Raw genomic sequence first — 26,592 nt, 5'->3', positions numbered from 1 at the left:
AGACTTAAATATCTTTACAGTCTGAGCAGCATCTGAAGAAGCTTGATCCCCTCTGAGTTTTAACCTGGATCTGTGAACAATCAAGAGAAACTGGCATCCACAGTGGTTCAGAAGATCTACTCTATAAAGAGGAGCCAATCCATTTAAAAAGGACAGGGACCCAGAGAAGGGAGGACCGGAGTCACATGTTTGTGCTTCTTCGTACCGCTTAAAAGACTAATTATTCTAAACAATACAGATATGACTTCAAACAAGTATTCAGTGTATTACAATAATGCAGCGACATGTAATGAAAGCATGAGAGCAAAAAAAGATATATCATAACTGGTGTGATCTGCAATTTATCATCATTCAGAACTTTTAGTATTTTGTTTTATGTAGCTGAATCAGAATTTATGACTTCTGGAGGCAAAGTTGTTGCACTGAACACAGTTTTATTAAGAGTATCCTGATGGTTAATAGTTCTGGATCTGTTTTAATCTGTGTGATCTGAACTAAGTATGACAGTGTTTCTGTAAGTGTTCCTAATCCTATAAGGAGGTGTTTTATAACCTGAATGACAGAGCAGCAACATGTTGAGTAAACCAATAACAGACGATGTGGTGGGAACGTAAAGCTGTGTGATCATCTTGTTCCGGCCTGTCTGAGGCTCAATCTGACTGCAGTCTCCTCCTCAGAATCCTCTGATTCCTGATGTTGTTTTTCGACAACTGAAAGGTTTGAGTTTAAGGCGGCAAACATCAGAACCGGGTGGAGGGATCGTGTGAATGCTGAAGGTGATTCACATTATATCTCTGATGTTTCTGTTTCTCCTCAGATAATTCATCCTGTCAGGCTTTCACTTCTCACTGTGTTTGATGTTTTTCTGTCAGAAACCAACAGCAGTTTTACTCCTGCAGTTCTGAGGCATATCTGTTAATATCTTATGTGTTGAGAGGCTCAGTGAAGCATCAGCTGCCACATATGTGTTTCAATTAATTTGAAATGAGAAGATAATGGCCGCCCGTTCACGCTTACGCACCCGAACACACCAGATTAGTTCAGCTCTGCAGTCAGATATTACCATCTTTATGAATTCTCTGAGCAGTAGCCAATGAGACGGTTCAAATCCTGTTTGTGACACCAAATATGTGTTGGGATTTTCTTCTGAAAAAGGATGAGTAAGTGTAAGAGATTCATATATAACGGAGTGACATCTGGCCGAACTAACAACCAAAGGAGCGGCCCCACCCTCATCAACACAGTTTTTATGCACTTTGATGAAATAACGGAGGAAGGTGTTCCGGTATTTCAGGAAACCAAAGCGTGTGCTTGTCCCCAGTTTGCTCTCCCATCCTTTATACTTTGTCCTGTTCAGCGTGGCAGGATGTGAAATAAAAAGGTTTGTGGAGAACATTCTGCGGCTCTCAGGGCAGAAACTCAAAGTGTCCAACATGAAACGACAGCAGGTACCCGTAGTACTGCTGTCACCACGATAACCTTCAAAAGGTTGTGTTGTAGCATGACCTTAACGTAGAATTTTAGTCCAAAACTCTGCTCACAGGTTGGTGGATAAAGGCAGAGGAGCGTCCAGCTCCAGAAACAGAAAAGATTGACATGTTTAGTAGCTGTAGTCAAACACCTGAACTGACTCCTCCTCTTCGTCTGGTGCTGGCAGTACTTGTACTACATTTCCATCCTCGTGGCATTATTTGCATTTCAGTTAGCTTCATCCTGCTTCCTAAAAGCTTCACAGACCTGTTGAGTACAATTAAACAACAAAAAGGTTGTTTGTTCATACCCTGAACACGACTTTTAACAGCGTTCTAACAGCCCAATGAGAGCATTTCCACATTGGAGCAAACATTCTGAAGTGCCTGGAAGAAAAGAGGAGGGGTGGATGGCACATTTACAGCCACCACTTTCAGCCACAGGACCGGAGTCTGACACCAAGGTTCAATTACACAACAAACTGAAACGCGTTCATGAAACTTCTGTGTATCCTGAGATCATTTCTATGGTAAATAAATAAATTAATCAATGTCATCTCTTTGTTCTCCAAACCTGAAATATTACTAGAAAAGGTTTCTAACAAGCCTACGACAGTAATAACTTCCTCAGGAGGCGTCCAGCTCTCTGTTTCTCTTCCTGAGCTTCAGGCTCTGTAATAAAGCTCATGAATAAAAGTGAAACCTCCAGCATGTCTATTTGCACATAGAGATAGAAACGCACACACACAGCTCTTTGTGTGTGTGTATATATATATCTATATATATATAGATATATATAGATATATATATAAAGTTAAAGTGTGTGTGTGTATATATATCTATATATATAGATATATATATAAAGTTAAAGTGTGTGTGTGTATATATCTATATATATATATATATATATATATATAAAGTTAAAGTGTGTGTGTGTATATATCTATATATATATAGATATAGATATATATATAAAGTTAAAGTGTGTGTGTGTATATATCTATATATATATATATATATATATATATATATAAAGTTAAAGTGTGTGTGTGTATATATCTATATATATATATATATATATATAAAGTTAAAGTGTGTGTGTGTATATATCTATATATAGATATAGATATATATATAAAGTTAAAGTGTGTGTGTGTATATATCTATATATATATATATATATATAAAGTTAAAGTGTGTGTGTGTATATATCTATATCTATATATAGATATAGATATATATATAAAGTTAAAGTGTGTGTGTGTATATATCTATATATATATATATATATATATATATATATATACACACACACACTTTAACTTTATATATATATATATAGATATATATATATATATATAAAGTTAAAGTGTGTGTGTGTATATATCTATATATATATATAGATATAGATATATATATAAAGTTAAAGTGTGTGTGTGTATATATCTATATATAGATATAGATATAGATATATATATAAAGTTAAAGTGTGTGTGTTCCTCCTGCAGTCTCGCCTGAGAGATGAAGATGGAGGAATCAAACACACCCATGGGATTTTCCCACATGTTGCAGATGATCCACATCAAACAGCTTCTGGAGCTGAGCGACAGAAAAACAAATGAAAAATGTAATTTCTAATTAATTCTGCTGCTGCTGTCATTTCCAATCAGATTAGAAATGACTCATTAAAATCTGTTGGAGATGGTTTGGGTCCATCATGTTCTAATAATGTGCAGCCAGGAGTTCATCTGTGGGGGTGCAGAGCAGAACATGGTGTGCTTTCTTCAGGCTTCCTGTTAAACATTTTAAACCTTGGCAGAAATGAAACATCAGACAGAAGAAAGTGTCTGTTACTGGATAATAAAAACTCAACTGCTGCCATCGGTCTGATGTTAAATATCTTTACAGGAGTCCAAACTGTCCAGGTTAGGGTTAACTGTCCAGCTGATCACTGATGGAGGAGGACTCAGGGAGCAGCTGACTGGCTTGGACAGAGTCAGGTTGATGACAACTGAACCAAAAGGACCAACTGCTGAAGGTAAAGAGGACGCAGCTCACAGCGAAGAACAAAAACTGGACCTGAACACCTGATCCAGGACTCAACCTGATGTACAGTTCAGTTTTATAAAGCACCAAATAACAACAAATATAAATTCAAGCCAATTACAGTCCAATTCACTGTAATCCAATCAAACCAATTCATTGAATTGAAAAAAAAAAAGTAGCTTAGCTAAAGGAGCCAACAGATTACACTGAAACTTCTCTTTGATCCAATCCCCCTCCTGAGCGTTTTCCCTGTTTTCACTGACTCCCTAATGTTGTTCTTCAATGAGAAAATTCACAAAATTCACCAGCTTCTCAGTTTTGACTCCTCATCCGTCTCCTCTTTCAAACGTTTCACACACTGTCAGCTTTTTTCCTGTTTCCAACTCTCAACAGCTACAAAACTCTGACTTTATCTACCAACACTAGTCCTCCACCTGTCAGCTGGATCCCTTCCCCGCAGTCTTGGTCAAATCCTGCCTCTCCTCTCTGCCCCCCTCATTTCTGCCACCATCCACTCCTCACTCACCAATGGAATTGTTACAATACTCTTCAAAACTGCAGCTGTCACCCTGATACCGAAAACATCTGGTTTGATCCCAACTACAATAACATTGGCACCATTTCTAACCTCACTTTCATATCCAAACAATTTCCAATCAACTTCACATCCATTTGATCCAAAAACTTTCTCTACAAACAATTTTTAGTCTGGTTTTCGCCCCTACGACAGCACAGAAACTTCTTAAAACGACCTCCTAATGGCTGCTGACTCCGGTACACTGAGTATTCTCATCCTTCTTGATCTGACTACTGCCTTTGATACAGTTTCTTGCACAATTCCTCTAAATTGACCTTCCTAAAATGTCTTCACTTGACATCACCCACACTCCACTTGAGTGGTTAAGTTCTTATCTCTCAGGCTGCACTCAGTTCATCCAACTCAAGTCCTTCAGACCCCCCCCCCTCTCCTGTTACATCAGGTGTGCCCCAGGGCTTGGTCCTGGGGCCTCTTCTCTTCGTCAACTACCTCGTTCCGTTGGCATTATTTTCCGCAAATTCAACATCCATTTCCAATGCTTCGTGGATGACACCCAGCTATACTTTTCCTGCATACCTAGTTCCACACTCCCTTCCTCCTGGTTCACCTGAAACTTCCTAACTTCCTTAAACTAAACAGTGACAAAACAGAAGTCCTCCTTGTTGGCACCAAATGTACTCTATCCAAAGTTGACAGTTTTTCATTCTCTATCGACGGCTCCCTTGTTTCCCCCTCCCCTCACGTTAGGAGTTTGAGCATCATCAGCTCACTCTCATTTCATGCTTGCATCAATAGTGTCACCCAGTCTGCATATTTCCATCTATGCAACATCACTTGTCTTAAATCAAGGTTAAACACTCACCTGTTCAAGAAAACATACTCTTGTAGTGACTGTAATGTACATAATTCACCAACATCTTTAAAGTAGTTCTACTCACTGTTGTGTATAAACACAGACCTGATGTGTTTAGCACCTCATGCAATAAATTGTAAGAGCAGTGTTTCTTGTTCAATACTTTGTTGTATTAAGTATCATTGTTTGTTGGCCTTGGCCCCCTTTAGTGGCAGCAGTGTTTGATGATGTTTTTTGTTTTGGTTTTGGCAGCCATCTTGACTGAGTCGTTACTTCTTCTGGCTTGAAAATAAACAGCACGGTCACGAATGTGCATTCTGTGGAAAATCACTCCTTTCTGGCCTGTTCAAGTTCCCATACTAGCTGTAATTGCACTGCTCCATGTTTTCTTTCCTAACTGTATTTTAATGGGGTCTTTTTGTCTCGGTTTTCATTGTACAGTGTCCTGGAGTGACCTGAAAGTAGCTTTGAAATAAAATATACTATCATTATTATTATTATCAGACTGGAAATATAAGGAGCTTTGTTGACCATCAAAAGGCTGAAACAGTGTGGACAGACTTCCTCGGGGTGCTGAAGTAAATCAGGAACATATGCATTCCACCTCAGTTATTTATTTTCACTGGGCTCTTCTTTATTGCTTTTTTTATATGTTTTTTGTACTTTGCTGAGCTCTCCATGGGGCGGCTGTAGCTCAGGAGGAAGAGCCGTCGCCCACCAATCGGAAGTTGCCTCCCAGTGTATGACTGGGAGGGAATGTGTGTATGAATGTGTGTGAATGATTAGAAAAGCACGTAGTTATGCATCTTAAGACGTGCTGTGTGAGTGGGGTGAATGCGGCATGTAGTGAAGCGCTTTGAGTGGTCTGTTAGACTAGAAAAGCGCGATACAAGTACAAGTCCATTTACCATTTCCAGCAGCTGAGACTCAGTTCTTTGATTTTACACATACGGACGAGTCATGAGGGAAGAGTGAAGTAGGAGTAAAGTCAGCTCTTCACATTTCAGAAGCGGCTGAAATTAGTTTCCTTCAGAGGGGGGCTGGGCTCAGCCTTAGAGATAGGGGGAGGAGCTCCACCATCTGGAGGGAGTAGAACCACTGCTCCTCCACATAGAAAAGACTCAGCTGAGGTTGTTCTTCTGGTTAGGATACCTGGGAGGAGGCCCCGGGTCAGAACTAGAACTCACTGGAGGGATCATATATCCTATCTGGGCTGGGAACGCCTCGGGATCCTCCAGGAGGAGCTGGAGAGGGATGGATGGGTTTACCTGCTGGACCTGTTGGTTCGGAGACCCGACCTCAGATAAGAGGAAGCTGATGGATGGATGGATGAATAAATGGATGGATGGATGGATGGATTAATGGATGGATGAATGGATGAATGGATGGATGAATGGATGAATGAATAAATGAATGGATGAATGGATGGATGAATGGATGGATGAATGAATAAATGAATGGATGAATGGATGGATGAATGAATAAATGAATGGATGAATGGATGGATGAATGGATGGATGAATGAATAAATGAATAAATGAATGGATGAATGGATGGATGAATGGATGGATGAATAAATGAATGGATGAATGAATGGATGAATGGATGGATGAATGGATGAATGAATGGATGAATGAATAAATGGATGAATAAATGAATGGATGGATGGGCGGATGAATAAATGGATGGATGGATGAATAAATGAATGGATGAATGGATGGATGAATGGATGAATGGATGAATGGATGGATGGATGAATGGATGGATGAATGGATGAATAAATGAATGGATGGATGAATGGATGGATAATAGTGCTCTGTTATGAGCACATTAAAGTGAACAGCTGACTTACATTTCAAGGCAGACTCTCACCTATTCTTACAGCTCATCTGGTTTCTGGAAGTTTATCTTTTGTCTTAATTTGTTCATAAATCTGTGTGGTTCTGACATGGAAATCTGGAACTTAAACTGTGTTTAACTGGAGTTTACTTTGGGAACATAGACTCTAACAGCATGTAGCGTTTTTTTTACCGCAGATATGACATATTTCTCTGAATCCTAATGTTTTCATATCCTTCAGCCTTGGAGCAGTCGTTGGTTTCTGCCTCTTTCAGTATTTTTCATGTAAAGAACACAAACTAAAATGATGACTCTGGACATAGAGGAGTGTGCTTTTTACCTGGACAGGTGCTGTCCTGATGTAGGCGCCTCGTGTTTGTTGGGTTTGTCGTAGCAGTTCACCATGTTCTGGATCAGCGCCAGATCTGGCGTTGCCATGATCGCCGTGGCTACGGCCCTTGTAAGGAGCTGCAGGGCGTCTCTGATGTAGAAGTCGAGTGGTTTTCGGTCCACCTCCCCGTAGGCCAGCAAGCCGAACGGTAGCCCAATGGTGTGCAACACGTCTGGGCTGAGCGGCTGGCCCAGCACCCAGTGTACCATGGGTAACGTCAGGCCAAGGTCCTGAGCGCTGTGCAACACCGCTGCCGCGCACTGTGGGTCTGCCCCAAACAGCAGCACTGAGGCTGGCGGCGGCTGGTTCTGTTTGAAGTGTTGGGACAGGAACTCATGGATCTGCGTATCATCATGGCCCGACTGTGTCAGGTTCAGGACGGCCCGCAGACGCCAGGTGTCCTTGTCCCCGCCTTCCAATGATGAAAAGGTATCCAGGAGCTGTAAGAGACTGCCAGCCTCCTCCCAGCCTTGACACAGAACCGCAGTACCCTCTGTCCATCCGGACCTCTGCAGAACCATCAGCAGCAGATCGGACAGAACAGACTCTGGAACCCCGGTGACCATCTGCAGGTGGAACTGGTTCTATACAGAACCAGAAGAACCAAGAGGACAACCAGCAAGGAGAAAGAGTTAGAACGAGAAAGACTGCAGCAATAATCAACATGAGATGAGGTGGAGAACACTGTGGAAAACACTGTGGAGAACACTGTGGAAAACACTGTGGAGAACACTGAGAACACTGTGGAGAACACTGTGGAGAACACTGAGAACACTGTGGAGAACACTGTGGAGAATACTGAGAACACTGTGGAGAACACTGTGGAGAATACTGAGAACACTATGGAGAACACTGTGGAAAACACTGTGGAGAATACTGAGAACACTATGGAGAACACTGTGGAGAACACTGTGGAAAACACTCACAGACCACTGTGAAGAACACTGAGAACACTGTGGAAAACACTCACAGACCACTGTGAAGAATACTGAGAACACTGTGGAGAACACTGTGGAGAACACTGTGGAAAACACTGTGGAAAACACTGTGGAGCATACGGAGAACACTGTGGAGAACACTGTGGAGAATACTGAGAACACTGTGGAGAACACTGTGGAGAATACTGAGAACACTATGGAGAACACTGTGGAAAACACTGTGGAGAATACTGAGAACACTATGGAGAACACTGTGGAGAACACTGTGGAAAACACTCACAGACCACTGTGAAGAATACTGAGAACACTGTGGAGAACACTGTGGAGAATACTGTGGAGAACACTCAGACCACTGTGAAGAATACTGAGAACACTGTGGAGAATACTGTGGAGAACACTCAGACCACTGTGAAGAATACTGAGAACACTGTGGAGAATACTGTGGAGAACACTCAGACCACTGTGAAGAATACTGAGAACACTGTGGAGAACACTATGAAGAATACTGAGAACACTGTGGAGAACACTGTGGAAAACACTGTGGAGAATACTGTGGAGAACACTCAGACCACTGTGAAGAATACTGAGAACACTGTGGAAAACACTTTGTAAAACACTGTGGAGAACACTGTGGAGAGCACTTTGTAAAACACTGTGGAGAATACTGAGAACACTGTGGAGAACACTGTGGAGAACACTGTGGAAAACACTGTGGAGAACACTCAGACCACTGTGGAGAACACTGTGGAGAACACTATGGAGAATACTGAGAACACTGTGGAAAACACTCACAGACCACTGTGGAGAATACTGAGAACACTGTGGAGAATACGGAGAACACTGTGGAGAACACTGTGGAAAACACTGTGGAGAACACTGTGGAAAACACTCACAGACCACTGTGGAGAATACTGAGAACACTGTGGAGAACACTGTGGAGAACACTGTGGAGAACACTGTGGAGAACACTGTGGAGAACACTGTGGAGAATACTGAGAACACTGTGGAGAACACTGTGGAAAACACTGTGGAGAATACGGAGAACACTGTGGAGAACACTGTGGAGAACACTGTGGAGAACACTCACAGACCACTGTGAAGAATACCGAGAACACTGTGGAGAACACTGTGGAGAATACTGAGAACACTGTGGAGAACACTGTGGAGAACACTCAGACCACTGTGGAGAATACTGAGAACACTGTGGAAAACACTGTGGAAAACACTGTGGAGAACACTGTGGAGAACACTGTGGAGAACACTGTGGAGAACACTGTGAAGAATACCGAGAACACTGTGGAGAACACTCACAGACCACTGTGGAGAATACTGTGTAAAACACTGTGGAGAACACTGTGGAGAACACTGTGGAGAACACTCAGACCACTGTGAAGAATACCGAGAACACTGTGGAGAACACTGTGGAGAACACTGTGGAGAACACTGTGAAGAATACTGAGAACACTGTGGAGAACACTGTGGAAAACACTGTGGAGAATACGGAGAACACTGTGGAGAACACTGTGGAGAACACTGTGGAAAACACTGTGGAGAACACTGTGGAGAACACTGTGAAGAATACTGAGAACACTGTGGAGAACACTGTGGAAAACACTGTGGAGAATACGGAGAACACTGTGGAGAACACTGTGGAGAACACTGTGGAGAACACTGTGGAAAACACTGTGGAGAACACTGTGGAGAACACTGTGGAGAACACTCACAGACCACTGTGAAGAATACCGAGAACACTGTGGAGAACACTGTGGAGAATACTGAGAACACTGTGGAGAACACTGTGGAGAACACTCAGACCACTGTGGAGAATACTGAGAACACTGTGGAGAACACTCACAGACCACTGTGGAGAATACTGTGTAAAACACTGTGGAGAATACTGAGAACACTGTGGAGAACACTGTGGAGAACACTGTGGAGAACACTCACAGACCACTGTGGAGAATACTGAGAACACTGTGGAGAATATGGAGAACACTGTGGAGAACACTGTGGAAAACACTGTGGAGAACACTCAGACCACTGTGGAGAACACTCAGACCACTGTGGAGAACACTGTGGAGAACACTATGGAGAATACTGAGAACACTGTGGAGAACACTGTGGAGAATACTGAGAACACACTGTGGAGAACACTCACAGACCACTGTGAAGAATACCGAGAACACTGTGGAGAACACTGTGGAGAACACTCAGACCACTGTGGAGAATACTGAGAACACTGTGGAGAACACTCACAGACCACTGTGGAGAACACTGTGGAAAACACTGTGGAGAATACGGAGAACACTGTGGAAAACACTGTGGAGAACACTGTGGAGAACACTGTGGAGAATACTGAGAACACTGTGGAGAACACTGTGGAAAACACTGTGGAGAATACGGAGAACACTGTGGAGAACACTGTGGAGAACACTGTGGAAAACACTGTGGAGAACACTGTGGAGAACACTCAGACCACTGTGGAGAACACTCAGACCACTGTGGAGAACACTGTGGAAAACACTCACAGACCACTGTGGAGAACACTGTGGAAAACACTCACAGACCACTGTGGAGAATACTGAGAACACTGTGGAGAACACTGTGGAGAACACTGTGGAGAACACTGTGGAGAACACTGTGGAGAACACTGTGAAGAATACTGAGAACACTGTGGAGAACACTGTGGAAAACACTGTGGAGAATACGGAGAACACTGTGGAGAACACTGTGGAGAACACTGTGGAAAACACTGTGGAGAACACTGTGGAGAACACTGTGAAGAATACTGAGAACACTGTGGAGAATACGGAGAACACTGTGGAGAACACTGTGGAGAACACTGTGGAGAACACTGTGGAAAACACTGTGGAGAACACTGTGGAGAACACTCAAAGACCACTGTGAAGAATACCGAGAACACTGTGGAGAACACTGTGGAGAATACTGAGAACACTGTGGAGAACACTGTGGAGAACACTCAGACCACTGTGGAGAATACTGAGAACACTGTGGAGAACACTCACAGACCACTGTGGAGAATACTGTGTAAAACACTGTGGAGAATACTGAGAACACTGTGGAGAACACTGTGGAGAACACTGTGGAGAACACTGTGGAGAACACTCAGACCACTGTGGAGAATACTGAGAACACTGTGGAGAACACTCACAGACCACTGTGGAGAATACTGAGAACACTGTGGAGAATATGGAGAACACTGTGGAGAACACTGTGGAAAACACTGTGGAGAACACTCAGACCACTGTGGAGAACACTGTGGAGAACACTATGGAGAATACTGAGAACACTGTGGAGAACACTGTGGAGAATACTGAGAACACACTGTGGAGAACACTCACAGACCACTGTGAAGAATACCGAGAACACTGTGGAGAACACTGTGGAGAACACTCAGACCACTGTGGAGAATACTGAGAACACTGTGGAGAACACTCACAGACCACTGTGGAGAACACTGTGGAAAACACTGTGGAGAATACGGAGAACACTGTGGAAAACACTGTGGAGAACACTGTGGAGAACACTGTGGAGAACACTGTGGAGAACACTGTGGAGAATACTGAGAACACTGTGGAGAACACTGTGGAAAACACTGTGGAGAATACGGAGAACACTGTGGAGAACACTGTGGAGAACACTGTGGAAAACACTGTGGAGAACACTGTGGAGAACACTCAGACCACTGTGGAGAACACTCAGACCACTGTGGAGAACACTGTGGAAAACACTCACAGACCACTGTGGAGAATACTGAGAACACTGTGGAGAACACTGTGGAGAACACTGTGGAGAACACTGTGGAGAACACTCAGACCACTGTGAAGAATACCGAGAACACTGTGGAGAACACTGTGGAGAATACTGAGAACACTGGAGAACACTCAGACCACTGTGAAGAATACCGAGAACACTGTGGAGAATACTGAGAACACTGTGGACAACACTGTGGAAAACACTGTGGAGAACACTGTGGAGAACACTGTGGAGAATACTGAGAACACTGTGGAGAACACTGTGGAAAACACTGTGGAGAATACGGAGAACACTGTGGAGAACACTGTGGAGAACACTGTGGAAAACACTGTGGAAAACACTGTGGAGAACACTGTGGAGAACACTCACAGACCACTGTGAAGAATACCGAGAACACTGTGGAGAACACTGTGGAGAACACTGTGGAGAATACTGAGAACACTGTGGAGAACACTGTGGAGAACACTCAGACCACTGTGGAGAATACTGAGAACACTGTGGAGAACACTGTGGAGAATACTGAGAACACTGTGGAGAACACTGTGGAAAACACTGTGGAGAACACTCACAGACCACTGTGGAGAATACTGAGAACACTGTGGAGAACACTGTGGAGAACACTGTGGAGAATACTGAGAACACTGTGGAGAACACTGTGGAGAATACTGTGTAAAACACTGTGGAGAATACTGAGAACACTGTGGAAAACACTGTGGAGAATACTGAGAACACTGTGGAGAACACTGTGGAAAACACTGTGGAGAATACTGAGAACACTGTGGAGAACACTGTGGAAAACACTGTGGAGAACACTCACAGACCACTGTGGAGAATACTGAGAACACTGTGGAGAACACTGTGGAGAACACTGTGGAGAATACTGAGAACACTGTGGAGAACACTGTGGAGAATACTGAGAACACTGTGGAAAACACTCACAGACCACTGTGGAGAATACTGAGAACACTGTGGAGAACACTGTGGAGAACACTGTGGAAAACACTGTGGAGAATACGGAGAACACTGTGGAGAACACTCACAGACCACTGTGGAGAATATTGAGAACACTGTGGAGAACACTGTGGAAAACACTGTGGAGAATACGGAGAACACTGTGGAGAACACTCACAGACCACTGTGGAGAATATTGAGAACACTGTGGAGAACACTGTGGAAAACACTGTGGAGAATACGGAGAACACTGTGGAAAACACTGTGGAGAACACTGTGGAGAACACTGTGGAGAACACTGGAGAATACTGAGAACACTGTGGAGAACACTGTGGAGAATACTGAGAACACTGTGGAGAACACTGTGGAGAACACTGTGGAGAACACTGAGAACACTGTGGAGAATACTGAGAACACTGTGGAGAATACTGTGGAGAATACTGAGAACACTGTGGAGAATACTGAGAACACTGTGGAAAACACTGTGGAGAATACGGAGAACACTGTGGAGAATACTGAGAACACTGTGGAAAACACTGTGGAGAATACGGAGAACACTGTGGAGAACACTGCGGAGAACACTGTGGAAAACACTGTGGAGAACACTCAGACCACTGTGGAGAACACTGTGGAGAATACTGAGAACACTGTGGAAAACACTGTGGAGAATACGGAGAACACTGTGGAGAACACTGCGGAGAACACTGTGGAAAACACTGTGGAGAACACTCAGACCACTGTGGAGAACACTGTGGAGAACACTGTGGAGAATACTGAGAACACTGTGGAGAACACTGTGGAGAACACTGTGGAGAACACTGAGAACACTGTGGAGAACACTGTGGAGAATACTGAGAACACTGTGGAGAACACTGTGGAGAACACTGTGGAGAACACTGAGAACACTGTGGAGAATACTGAGAATACTCTGGAGAATACTGAGAACACTGTGGAGAACACTGTGGAGAATACTGAGAACACTGTGGAAAACACTGTGGAGAATACGGAGAACACTGTGGAAAACACTGTGGAGAACACTGTGGAGAATACTGAGAACACTGTGGAGAACACTGTGGAGAATACTGAGAACACTGTGGAGAACACTGTGGAGAACACTGAGAACACTGTTGAGAATACTGAGAACACTGTGGAGAACACTGTGGAGAATACTGAGAACACTGTGGAAAACACTGTGGAGAATACGGAGAACACTGTGGAAAACACTGTGGAGAACACTGTGGAGAATACTGAGAACACTGTGGAGAACACTGTGGAGAACACTGTGGAGAACACTGTGGAGAACACTCACAGACCACTGTGGAGAATACTGAGAACACTGTGGAGAATACTGAGAACACTGTGGAGAACACTGTGGAAAACACTGTGGAGAACACTCAGACCACTGTGGAGAACACTGTGGAGAACACTATGGAGAATACTGAGAACACTGTGGAAAACACTCACAGACCACTGTGGAGAATACGGAGAACACTGTGGAGAACACTGTGGAAAACACTGTGGAGAACACTCAGACCACTGTGGAAAACACTGTGGAGAACACTGTGGAGAATACTGAGAACACTGTGGAGAACACTGTGGAGAACACTGTGGAGAACACTGTGGAGAATACTGAGAACACTGTGGAGAACACTGTGGAGAACACTGTGGAGAACACTGAGAACACTGTGGAGAACACTGTGGAGAATACTGAGAACACTGTGGAGAACACTGTGGAGAACACTGTGGAGAACACTGTGGAGAACACTGTGGAGAACACTGTGGAGAACACTGAGAACACTGTGGAGAACACTGTGGAAAACACTGTGGAGAACACTCAGACCACTGTGGAGAACACTGTGGAGAACACTATGGAGAACACTGTGGAGAACACTCAGACCACTGTGGAGAATACTGAGAACACTGTGGAGAACACTGTGGAGAACACTGTGGAGAACACTCAGACCACTGTGGAGAATACTGAGAACACTGTGGAGAACACTGTGGAGAACACTGTGGAGAACACTCACAGACCACTGTGGAGAATACTGTGGAAAACACTGTGGAGAATACTGTGGAAAACACTGAGAACACTGAATGTTCAGGAACCATGGTCAGAGCAGTGTGTTGAGGAACATGTTTCATGTGAAGTCTCCCTTGTGCCATGCAGATATCAACATGTATGGTATCCCATAATGCACTGCAGCATATTCTAACCAAACAGGAATGGTTCAGTTAGCCCTAACACTCAGTGATAAAGCTCAGTATCTGCGTGAAGAATGGACAGCATCCAGAAGCAGAAGAAGAAGAAACAGAGTTTCCTGTTCTGACCGAAAAAGAATCAGAACCTATTAGTGTAACGAGCTCTCTGTGTTAACACTGGCCTGATGACTCACGAATCACTTAAGGAAGCGCTGAGTCGACAGAACTGAACCTTTGCTGGACTTGGATCAGTTTCACATTAATATTTAAGGTTTATGGCTCCATTAAGCTGCAGAGGTACACCCTGCAGAACCAGCTGCTCAGACAGTAGAATCAGAACCAGCTGCTGGGCTCAGAGCTGCACAGCTTAATCCATTTACTTAAGTTTATTTATGAAACTCTGGGTCAGAACCAAAGTCATGTCAGAGAACTTTCCAGAAAGAGTATAAAAGGTTAACAAGAGTCCAGTTACATACAGTCAGGACCAGTTTTGTCGAGTGTGTTCTGATCGTGTTCTGGTTTCATATATTCGTCAGCATATTCTCTGCAGAGTTTGACGCTGTCCGAAGCCTCATCGGACTAAAAGCTCAGCTATCAGTCCACAGCCCACACAACTGGTTAAAGGGAACAGACAAATCAGTGAATTCTGCTGGCACCATCCAGGTCCACATCCATCACAGCTCCTGTTTACATAAAACATTATGTTCCACACTGGTCCACCAATCACACAGATGAAATCTGCACTGATATCAGACCCGGCACCAAGACCAGGACACCAAGACCAGGACACCAAGACCAGGGCACTTAGACCAGGGCACTGAGACCAGGAGACTGAGACCAGGGCACTTAGACCAGGGCACTGAGACCAGGAGACTGAGACCAGGGCACTTAGACCAGGGCACTGAGACCAGGAGACTGAGACCAGGGCACTTAGACCAGGGCACTGAGACCAGGGCACTGAGACCAGGACACTGAGACCAGGGCACTGAGACCAGGGCACTGAGACCAGGGCACTGAGACCAGGAGACTGAGACCAGGAGACTGAGACCAGGAGACTGAGACCAGGGCACTGAGACCAGGGCACTGAGACCAGGAGACTGAGACCAGGGCACTTAGACCAGGGCACTGAGACCAGGGCACTGAGACCAGGACACCGACGCCAGGAGACTGAGACCAGGACACTGAGACCAGGAGACTGAGACCAGGGCACTGAGACCAGGACACTGAGACCAGGACACCGACGCCAGGAGACTGAGACCAGGACACTGAGACCAGGAGACTGAGACCAGGGCACTTAGACCAGGGCACTGACGCCAGGGCACTGAGACCAGGGCACTGAGACCAGGACACTGAGACCAGGACACCGACGCCAGGAGACTGAGACCAGGACACTGAGACCAGGAGACTGAGACCAGGGCACTGAGACCAGGACACTGAGACCAGGACACCGACGCCAGGAGACTGAGACCAGGACACTGAGACCAGGAGACTGAGACCAGGGCACTTAGACCAGGGCACTGAGACCAGGGCACTGAGACCAGGGCACTGAGACCAGGGCACTGACGCCAGGGCACTGAGACCAGGGCACTGAGACCAGGGCACTGAGACCCGGACACTGAGACCAGGACACTGAGACCAGGACACTGAGAGCAGGGCACTGAGACCAGGGCACTGAGACCAGGACACTGAGACCAGGACACTGAGACCAGGACACTGAGAGCAGGGCACTGAGACCAGGGCACTGAGACCAGGGCACTGAGACCCGGACACATTTTCAGTATCGATTGAACTGCTGATTGATTTCCAAAATTCAAACTGTTACCAATGATCCGAATCTGAATGAGGTCGAAGGTTAGTTGTTACAAAGCTGATGCATGCTGTGTAAAAATGACACTTCACACACAAAAGCTTCTATATCTGTGACAACTTTCTCTGATGGTGTAACTCTACCCAAACCATGACCAGGACCACAGAAATTATGTTCTGTTTCATCAGAACCGGGCTTGAGGAGAGCTACTGGTTCTGACAGGTGCAGTAAGTACACAGAAAAGGTCAGATACACCTGAACAGATGCTGGATCAGTCAGTCAGTGACCCAATAACAATGTCCACCATGTCAGAGTTCCGCCTCATGAAGCTTGCAGTGAGACCATGACTGGCCTCTAACAATGCTGTGTGTCACCAGCTCTGTTCTGCTGTCACTCAGCCTGGTTCTGATCCGACTTTCTGTCAGAGCTTCTCTTTGATGTCGTCAGACTCTTGTCAGAGTGAATTATTGATGACCTCCTAAAAATTCCTGTCGATGGTTGGCGTGTTTTCACAGCGAGCTGCAGATCTTCCTCCTTTGATAGACTAAAGGAGGAAATCAGCTGCGACATTAACGGCTGCAGCAATATCTGACGAGCAGATCAAAGAGCAAACATCTGCGGGCTTCGGGCTCAGGTTGAAACACCACCAACACACAGCAGGAGTGCCAGCTCCTTCCTGTCCTGTCAGACATCTGATGGTCAGAAAATTCATCACCTGAACATCAGCAGCTTGTCAGATGTTGATCAGTTTTAAATCTAAGTCTTTAAAGCAGTTGATGTTCCTCTGGTTCTGCTGAGAGCAGCGGCTGCTGGAAAAAATCAAACGCTGACCACCTACTGTGACATCATCTGACATCGCAGTCCAGATCCATCCAGACACGACGACTGCGTCTGAGGTCAGCGGTCATCTCAGCCAATCAGAGAGGCCTGAGCTGTTTCCTCTCAGGAAGATGCTTCCTTTATCGTCTCCTTCAGGAAACACCAGAGCGTCGCTCATGAAAGGAGAGGAGATAGCCCCCTCCCAGAATGCCTTGCAGCTTCATCTTTCAAAGTGTTGTATGGTCATGTTTGTCCTGACTGTGATTTGATTGACAGCTTCCTGAGCCTATAGGAGCTTTCTGTGGTGTCTGCAGGCTAAAATAACCGAGTGTGTGTTGTCAGAAAGTTCATATCTCTCTTCTGCCTGTGGACTCTGACCCAGCTGTGAATGAGCTGGTTCAGCCTGTTAAAAAACGAACTGGTTGGAAGGGTTGGAGCTGTTTTCGCTGTCTCTGCAGAAGCTACCATCAGGCTGTGAATCATTCATCCTGAGAGGTTGGATGCTGCTCTTTACAGGCCATCTTTCTTAAAACCAGGGGCCTCCAGTAAAAACTCCCATCAGCCTGAGCAGACAAGCCGGCCCGTTAGCTCTCTATCCGTCAGAACCGAGGTGCGATGTTGGTGAAGCAACTGAGTAAAAGTTGCCACATTTAAAGCATCAATATAAAATTAGGTAATGTTTCATTTTTTGGCTCCCCCTACAGCTGTGGGATGTAGAAACAAACCTCTACAAAGACACCTCCACAAGCCACCAATTATGTCAAGAGACAATGTAGGTTAATGTTACAAGACCTAACCAGAATAAGGCTTCATATCTTTTATCTGCTATTGTAGCGGGGTAAAGTCCTAAGTGGTTACCTCACAGTCATTCAATCAAAGAAAAACCTTGGTAAAACCAAAACTACAAAAGCAAGCCAAAGTAAGAACACAACCCTTAGGGCCCATCCAGATGAGCACGCAGCCTCATCCAATATGCTGTCGTTTTAAAAAAAGTCTCCGTAAACATGGCGTCCCAAAACGCTGTAGTACATATGCCAGGCCTGTATGTGGCACTGTGACACCGCCACGAAACACTAACCTGGAAGAGAAGCCATGCAGCATGTGTATAAAGGCATGTAAAGAATCTTTATAATGTCTATGTATAAAAGTAGTACAACCCTGTAGTTCATTGTTCTGTTCTGGTCTCTGATTACCGACCTGAACCCGGTTCCTGGAAAATATTTCACCTTGAAGCTGCAGTACTCAGCTACAGAAGCGCATTGCTTCCACACTACGAAAAAAGAATAGACTCAGTATCACATAACTACGTGAAAATTTTATTATTATAACAGTATCTTTTTCACGTTTTAACAATATATTTATCACGTTATAACGTGATATTATCCTGTTTTTTTGTATGAGTATGGTTTTAAGATACAAGCCCATTTTCACGCTTCTCCCACTTGGCGTCACGTGACCCATCGTCTCAAAATGTGGATGCTCAACTGTCCGTATATCTTTGAGGTCGTGGCGTGCCAGAAGACCGTCTCCTTCGCATTGAGAAAGATCATGTCAGTGTAAAAGTGTAATTTTTACAGCCCATCTAAATCGAAAATGATGTATAGTTAGTTTACGGTGGCTAATTAAGCTAGCAGGTGTTCTGTCAATTTCTGCTACTTGTCGAACTGCTATTTTGTGGTTTTGCACATGCACCTAACCCTTTTGAGACTTTACCTGTGCACTAAGGCCCCAAAAGATGAGGATGATGAAGACTGTGATGGGGGAAAATCAAATGTGAATGAGGATGTACAACTGAATGATATGCATGAAGAAGATGAGCAACTTATTCTAACTGTTGATACTGAGGCATCCGAGGGGATGCTTGGCCCCTATCTTGGAGAACCCATGGCTGGCCAAATGGATGACTCTTTGATATATCAGCCTGGACTACAGGTCGATGAGGACCTTAACATCACATCAGTCTCCTTTCCCAGAACAAGCTCAGCATTCATTACTCCAAACACAGCATCTACAGGTGACAATACATCCAGCACGTCTCTCCCCACAAGCACCAAAAACTTTACTCCAGAGTCAGCATCTCTAGGAGATGTAGCAAGTAGTGTCACAGCTTCATATGATGTTGTGCATATCACCATAAACCTTTAATCTTCTGGAGAAGATGATACCAATTAAAGGATTCAGTAATTCTCAAAAACCAACTTAAATACACCTACATAGATGAAAAAGGAGCTGACGTAGATGGTGTCTCAAGGGTTGTGTACGCTGCATTTTGGACAGAGCTACTGGGCCACACTGCTGAAGGTGAGGACCTGAGGGTTCCATCTCTGTGCCCTAAGTGGCAAGAAAAGAGTGGAAATCCAGTGGCCGAAATCTTTTGAAGGGATTTCAAGACCATGGCTATTTTCCCTGTCGCCGTTCCCCTGTTTTCGCAGTGGCACTTATTTCTGGTGAGAGTGAAGTCTCAGATGATGTGGTTTTTGAAAGTCTTCTTCTGTATGTAAGTCAGTCAGACAGGAATCTGATCACCACTGACTTAAAAGAAGATATTTCAGAGGAGGACAGGGATGAGACCGTTTGGATGTAACTGCATTTCCAACCCAAGCAGAATTTCAACGGCACCTTGCTTAAAGCTTTCATACAAGCCGTTGATCCGAAAGACATCAGAAAAGAGGTTCTTAATAACTGGTTCTTCCCTAAAATAATCTTTTGTGAGCCCACAAGATATCTTGCACATGTATGACGACAAAAAGCCAAAAACTAAAAAGCTTTTGAAGGTACTAGATGCCTCTCCTTCAACTCAAGCAGAGAGCCAGAGCTTTTGTTTCCTGCAGCAGTACATAAGATGACTGCATGATGCAGGTCTCAGAAGGATGTTAAGATTTGTCACAGGGTCGGATGTTATCTGTGTTAACAATATTGAGGTCATGTTCACGGCAGTAGATGGACTGGCACGGCGACCTGTAGCGCATACCTGTGGTCCAGTTTTGGAACTGCCATGGACATATGTGTCCTATCCCAGTATACTGATCGCTAAAAGCTCCTATAAATTCAGCATAGCGTAGGTTTATTATGATGTGCTCATCTCCTCTGAAGGCAAACTTCAATACAGATGGTAGTAGAAGGTTGATATTTATGAACATCTGAACAAAAATGGGGTGAATGAGATGAAAATGCAATCAGTTGAATAAGCATTTATCTGTCTTTTTTGGCATAGTCTTGGATGTTTTACTTGTTAGAGTAATATTAGCATGGCACCATATAGTCTGTTTCTGTGTTGGAGGTCCACATAATGTTTATAGACAGGAGAAGAGTATTATGTTTGTGCAAAACAAGTTACTTTTAACATGTTAATGAGTTCCCAGAGACAGCAATGTGATACTACTTTTTCATTGATTATAGATTGCACCTTCATGTTGGGAAACACAACAGTTTATTTGGAGTCAGGTTTAAATCTGTTTTATTTTTTTCAAAGCATAAATCAAAAGGTACCAGGAAGAAAGCACAAGAAAGAGCCCTGGAGTTGTGGTGTTCCCCTCCCCTGAAGCACAAATCACATGGTACTGAGAAACAAAACAGATAGCTTGGTAAACAATGTCTTATTCTTACATGCTATTTACCCCTTTCTCATGTACGTATGGAAACAAATTTAAATTATTAGTTGCTATATTCAGATGAGCAGGACACAGCACTGCATGAACACTACACCGTGTCTTCCCAGATTCCTGATTGTCTCCACCTGTTCCCACATTTCCCTCATAGGTACTTATAGTCTGCGTCTCCCCTTGTTCCGCGTCGTTCTCCTTTCGTCTTGCACACCAGCCTCTTTGCCACAGTCAAGTCTAGTTTTAGTGTTTTAGTCTGTTTCAAACCACGTTTAGAATCTTTTTCTTGGCCTTTGCCATTTAGCTACTTTTCATAGAATAGTATTGTTTGTACGTACCGCGTTAAAGAGAGACTCTTAGTTTGGCCTTGTGTGCTGTTTCTTCCATCACTGCTCTTCAAGTAAGTTCAGAGCTTTTTGTTAGCGAATTGTTATTTTCTTATATCCTCGCTAAGAGAGGTTTTTGTTTGTTTCCCAAGAGTATTTTGGTTCATTCGTAAACTTCACAACTTCCTCAAAAAGAGTGATTTTGGTTTGGCCTTTTGCCGTTTATCTGTGCTTTATCTTGAAATATTCTGATAGTGATAAATATTTTGTTAAAATGTGGAAAAGATAAAATAAACTTAATAAACTTTACCCGATACTGAGCCTCTTTTTTTTCGTGGTGTGGCAGCAATACCCATCCGTACTCAGTCTAACACCTGATAGAGTATTTCAGGGTTGTAGCATGTTGGTACGTGATTAATCAAAGTTAAGTTTTTTAACACGATTCCATGATTAATTAATGAGAATGAACACACATATATATATATATGAATGTATGTTTGTTCGTGTGTACACATTTCCTCATTCATATCTTCTAAATGAGAATTTGGAGGACCTGTGACCCGATGGCGACTCTTTCTGTCCAGCGGGAACACAAACAACAACCTGCTGCTTTAGAACCCAGACAATGGCAGGTGGAGTTCAGGTGGAGGTTCCTCTCAGGATGGAGCTGTGCTTCTGTCGGCTGGAGGTCAGACTCTGAAACAAAGTGTGGAGTCTCCACAGGTGGAGGACATACCTGAGTCAGTTGTCTGCTCGGTATGACGACAGTGAGCGGAGCTCAGTAAAAGTTCTGAGTCTCTACAAAATCAAGCTGCGTCACACAGGACTTCCAGTCTGTAAGAAGCAGAGGCGGTGGGTCGATGTTGAAGAGGCACTGAACCCCCTCTGACAGAGATGACCAAAAGCCCTTTTCACGCAGAAGATTTCACAAAGAAAACGTCCTTGTTAGGCCGCCGTTTGTCCTTTTGATAACTCGGACCAATCATAAACTGATCAGCGCCACATCACCGAGCCAGTGTCACAGAACCAGCTGAGCTCCTCCCACTTCAGCCTCTGACCAGGCTGTTTAACCTGGTATAACCAGACACTGATTTGGCACTTTGATTAGTTTGTTTGGGCGAGCTGGATCTGGGCATGGAGCGTTTTTGTTGACGTGTTTAACTGCAGAAACTAGCTGGAAGCTAAATCTGCGAGAACTCGTGTTTTTCTTTGTGGTTTAGACAAACAAAGCAAACCTGATTTCTCTGAGTTACATCAGCTCGTTGGGTCTGTGTTTCCTCTGTTGATGTTTCTGAGCTGAATAAACAAGTGTGAGCTGAGGAGAAACTTTCACAAACATCTGTTTACACTCTTTGATCAGAGGATTATCCAGCCGGCGCCCTCGGAGACAGATGAGTCACTGTCAGAGGAAGTTACAAAGACTACAGAAACACAGAAGCAGGCCTTAGAACCAGAGCCAAAGACAGACCCAGGTCTAGAACACAACTCCTGGAGAAAGCCCAGTGGTTCAAGAGACATGATATTTTGATACTGAGATGAGCCCACGACTCGGAACCGATGCTGATTGGACCGTTTCTCGCTGCAGACGGGTGTTAGAGAGAAGCAGTCGGATTAACACTCAACCCGAGTTTGAGTCTCTGAAGACAGAACCGACCCGTCCTCACAAAGTTTGTGGATCAAAGAGTCTCCACTTTCAAATTGAATAAATATGTCAGAGAGCCTGAAGGCAGTACAGAGACTGGGTCTGGTTCTGGTTCTGGTTCCAGTCTATCAGCTTGTTAGGTTTCAGGCAGCTGTTTGTGTTTCACAGGTGAAATTAAAGCGGTCAGACCCACTGAGGCCAAACAAAGAGACCAGTGAGGCATGCTGGGAAACCAATCTGCTGCCGCTCGTCTTCAGAGGATTTACAGATTATTTTATTTCTCAAATGGGCCGAATTTAATGGCAACAGCAGCCAAACCGACTCACAGATGACCAACAAGATTTATTTGACCCAGCAAATCTTCTGAGACCTGACTATGAGGATCGAATGAAACATGAAGAAAAAGAGAAAAAAAAAGTCAGCCGAGATCTGTGAGGATACCATTTTGTTTCTAATTCAGTAATTCACCACAAGTTCCGGAGAGGGTTAGGATCGATGTCATGTGACCAAGAGTGATGTCACAGAAAGTGTTAAGGTCACCTGTGAATCACGGTGCTTCCTATAAACACTCAGAGACAGGACTGAAACACTCAGAGACAGGACTGAAACACTCAGAGACAGGACTGAAACACTCAGAGACAGGACTGAAACACTCAGAGACAGGACTGAAACACTCAGAGACAGGACTGAAACACAGGACTGAAACACTTAGAGACAGGACTGAAACACTCAGAGACAGGACTGAAACACTTAGAGACAGGACTGAAACACAGGACTGAAACACAGGACTGAAACACAGGACTGAAACACAGGACTGAAACACTCAGAGACAGGACTGAAACACTTAGAGACAGGACTGAAACACTCAGAGACAGGACTGAAACACTCAGAGACAGGACTGAAACACAGGACTGAAACACTTAGAGACAGGACTGAAACACTTAGAGACAGGACTGAAACACTCAGAGACAGGACTGAAACACTCAGAGACAGGACTGAAACACAGGACTGAAACACTTAGAGACAGGACTGAAACACTCAGAGACAGGACTGAAACACTTAGAGACAGGACTGAAACACTCAGAGACAGGACTGAAACACTTAGAGACAGGACTGAAACACAGGACTGAAACACTTAGAGACAGGACTGAAACACTCAGAGACAGGACTGAAACACTTAGAGACAGGACTGAAACACTTAGAGACAGGACTGAAACACAGGACTGAAACACTTAGAGACAGGACTGAAACACTTAGAGACAGGACTGAAACACTCAGAGACAGGACTGAAACACTCAGAGACAGGACTGAAACACAGGACTGAAACACTTAGAGACAGGACTGAAACACTCAGAGACAGGACTGAAACACTTAGAGACAGGACTGAAACACTCAGAGACAGGACTGAAACACTTAGAGACAGGACTGAAACACAGGACTGAAACACTTAGAGACAGGACTGAAACACAGGACTGAAACACTTAGAGACAGGACTGAAACACTCAGAGACAGGACTGAAACACTCAGAGACAGGACTGAAACACTCAGAGACAGGACTGAAACACTTAGAGACAGGACTGAAACACTTAGAGACAGGACTGAAACACTCAGAGACAGGACTGAAACACTTAGAGACAGGACTGAAACACTTAGAGACAGGACTGAAACACTTAGAGACAGGACTGAAACACTTAGAGACAGGACTGAAACACAGGACTGAAACACAGGACTGAAACACTCAGAGACAGGACTGAAACACTCAGAGACAGGACTGAAACACTTAGAGACAGGACTGAAACACTCAGAGACAGGACTGAAACACTCAGAGACAGGACTGAAACACTCAGAGACAGGACTGAAACACTTAGAGACAGGACTGAAACACTTAGAGACAGGACTGAAACACTCAGAGACAGGACTGAAACACTTAGAGACAGGACTGAAACACTTAGAGACAGGACTGAAACACTTAGAGACAGGACTGAAACACTTAGAGACAGGACTGAAACACTCAGAGACAGGACTGAAACACTCAGAGACAGGACTGAAACACTCAGAGACAGGACTGAAACACTTAGAGACAGGACTGAAACACTTAGAGACAGGACTGAAACACTCAGAGACAGGACTGAAACACTCAGAGACAGGACTGAAACACTTAGAGACAGGACTGAAACACTTAGAGACAGGACTGAAACACTCAGAGACAGGACTGAAACACTTAGAGACAGGACTGAAACACTTAGAGACAGGACTGAAACACTTAGAGACAGGACTGAAACACTTAGAGACAGGACTGAAACACAGGACTGAAACACAGGACTGAAACACTCAGAGACAGGACTGAAACACTCAGAGACAGGACTGAAACACTTAGAGACAGGACTGAAACACTCAGAGACAGGACTGAAACACTCAGAGACAGGACTGAAACACTCAGAGACAGGACTGAAACACTTAGAGACAGGACTGAAACACTTAGAGACAGGACTGAAACACTCAGAGACAGGACTGAAACACTTAGAGACAGGACTGAAACACTTAGAGACAGGACTGAAACACTTAGAGACAGGACTGAAACACTTAGAGACAGGACTGAAACACTCAGAGACAGGACTGAAACACTCAGAGACAGGACTGAAACACTTAGAGACAGGACTGAAACACTTAGAGACAGGACTGAAACACAGGACTGAAACACAGGACTGAAACACTCAGAGACAGGACTGAAACACTCAGAGACAGGACTGAAACACTTAGAGACAGGACTGAAACACTCAGAGACAGGACTGAAACACTCAGAGACAGGACTGAAACACAGGACTGAAACACAGGACTGAAACACAGGACTGAAACACTCAGAGACAGGACTGAAACACTCAGAGACAGGACTGAAACACTTAGAGACAGGACTGAAACACTCAGAGACAGGACTGAAACACTCAGAGACAGGACTGAAACACTCAGAGACAGGACTGAAACACAGGACTGAAACACTTAGAGACAGGACTGAAACACTCAGAGACAGGACTGAAACACTTAGAGACAGGACTGAAACACTCAGAGACAGGACTGAAACACTCAGAGACAGGACTGAAACACAGGACTGAAACACAGGACTGAAACACAGGACTGAAACACTCAGAGACAGGACTGAAACACTCAGAGACAGGACTGAAACACTTAGAGACAGGACTGAAACACTCAGAGACAGGACTGAAACACTCAGAGACAGGACTGAAACACTCAGAGACAGGACTGAAACACTTAGAGACAGGACTGAAACACTTAGAGACAGGACTGAAACACTCAGAGACAGGACTGAAACACTTAGAGACAGGACTGAAACACTTAGAGACAGGACTGAAACACTTAGAGACAGGACTGAAACACTC

The 26,592-nt window shown here is 44.3% G+C and overlaps 1 protein-coding gene across 1 annotated transcript in view; it reads right to left on the bottom strand.

Annotated features, from left to right (window-relative positions):
• Positions 1–26,592, bottom strand: part of grin3bb (glutamate receptor, ionotropic, N-methyl-D-aspartate 3Bb) — a 44,102-nt gene that overhangs the window by 15,514 nt on the left and 1,996 nt on the right. The window contains exon 2 of the mRNA XM_072388799.1: positions 7,086–7,720. Within this exon, the coding sequence (XP_072244900.1) occupies positions 7,086–7,720 (635 nt within the window). The remainder of the gene's footprint in view (positions 1–7,085; positions 7,721–26,592) is intronic.

Source organism: Leuresthes tenuis, unplaced genomic scaffold (genome assembly GCF_036924035.1).
Source record: "Leuresthes tenuis unplaced genomic scaffold, fLeuTen1.0.hap1 SCAF_7, whole genome shotgun sequence".
Classification (NCBI taxonomy): Eukaryota; Metazoa; Chordata; class Actinopteri; order Atheriniformes; family Atherinopsidae; genus Leuresthes; species Leuresthes tenuis.
Note: the sequence above shows the minus strand (reverse complement) of the source record. Positions and strands in the feature narration are given on the sequence as shown.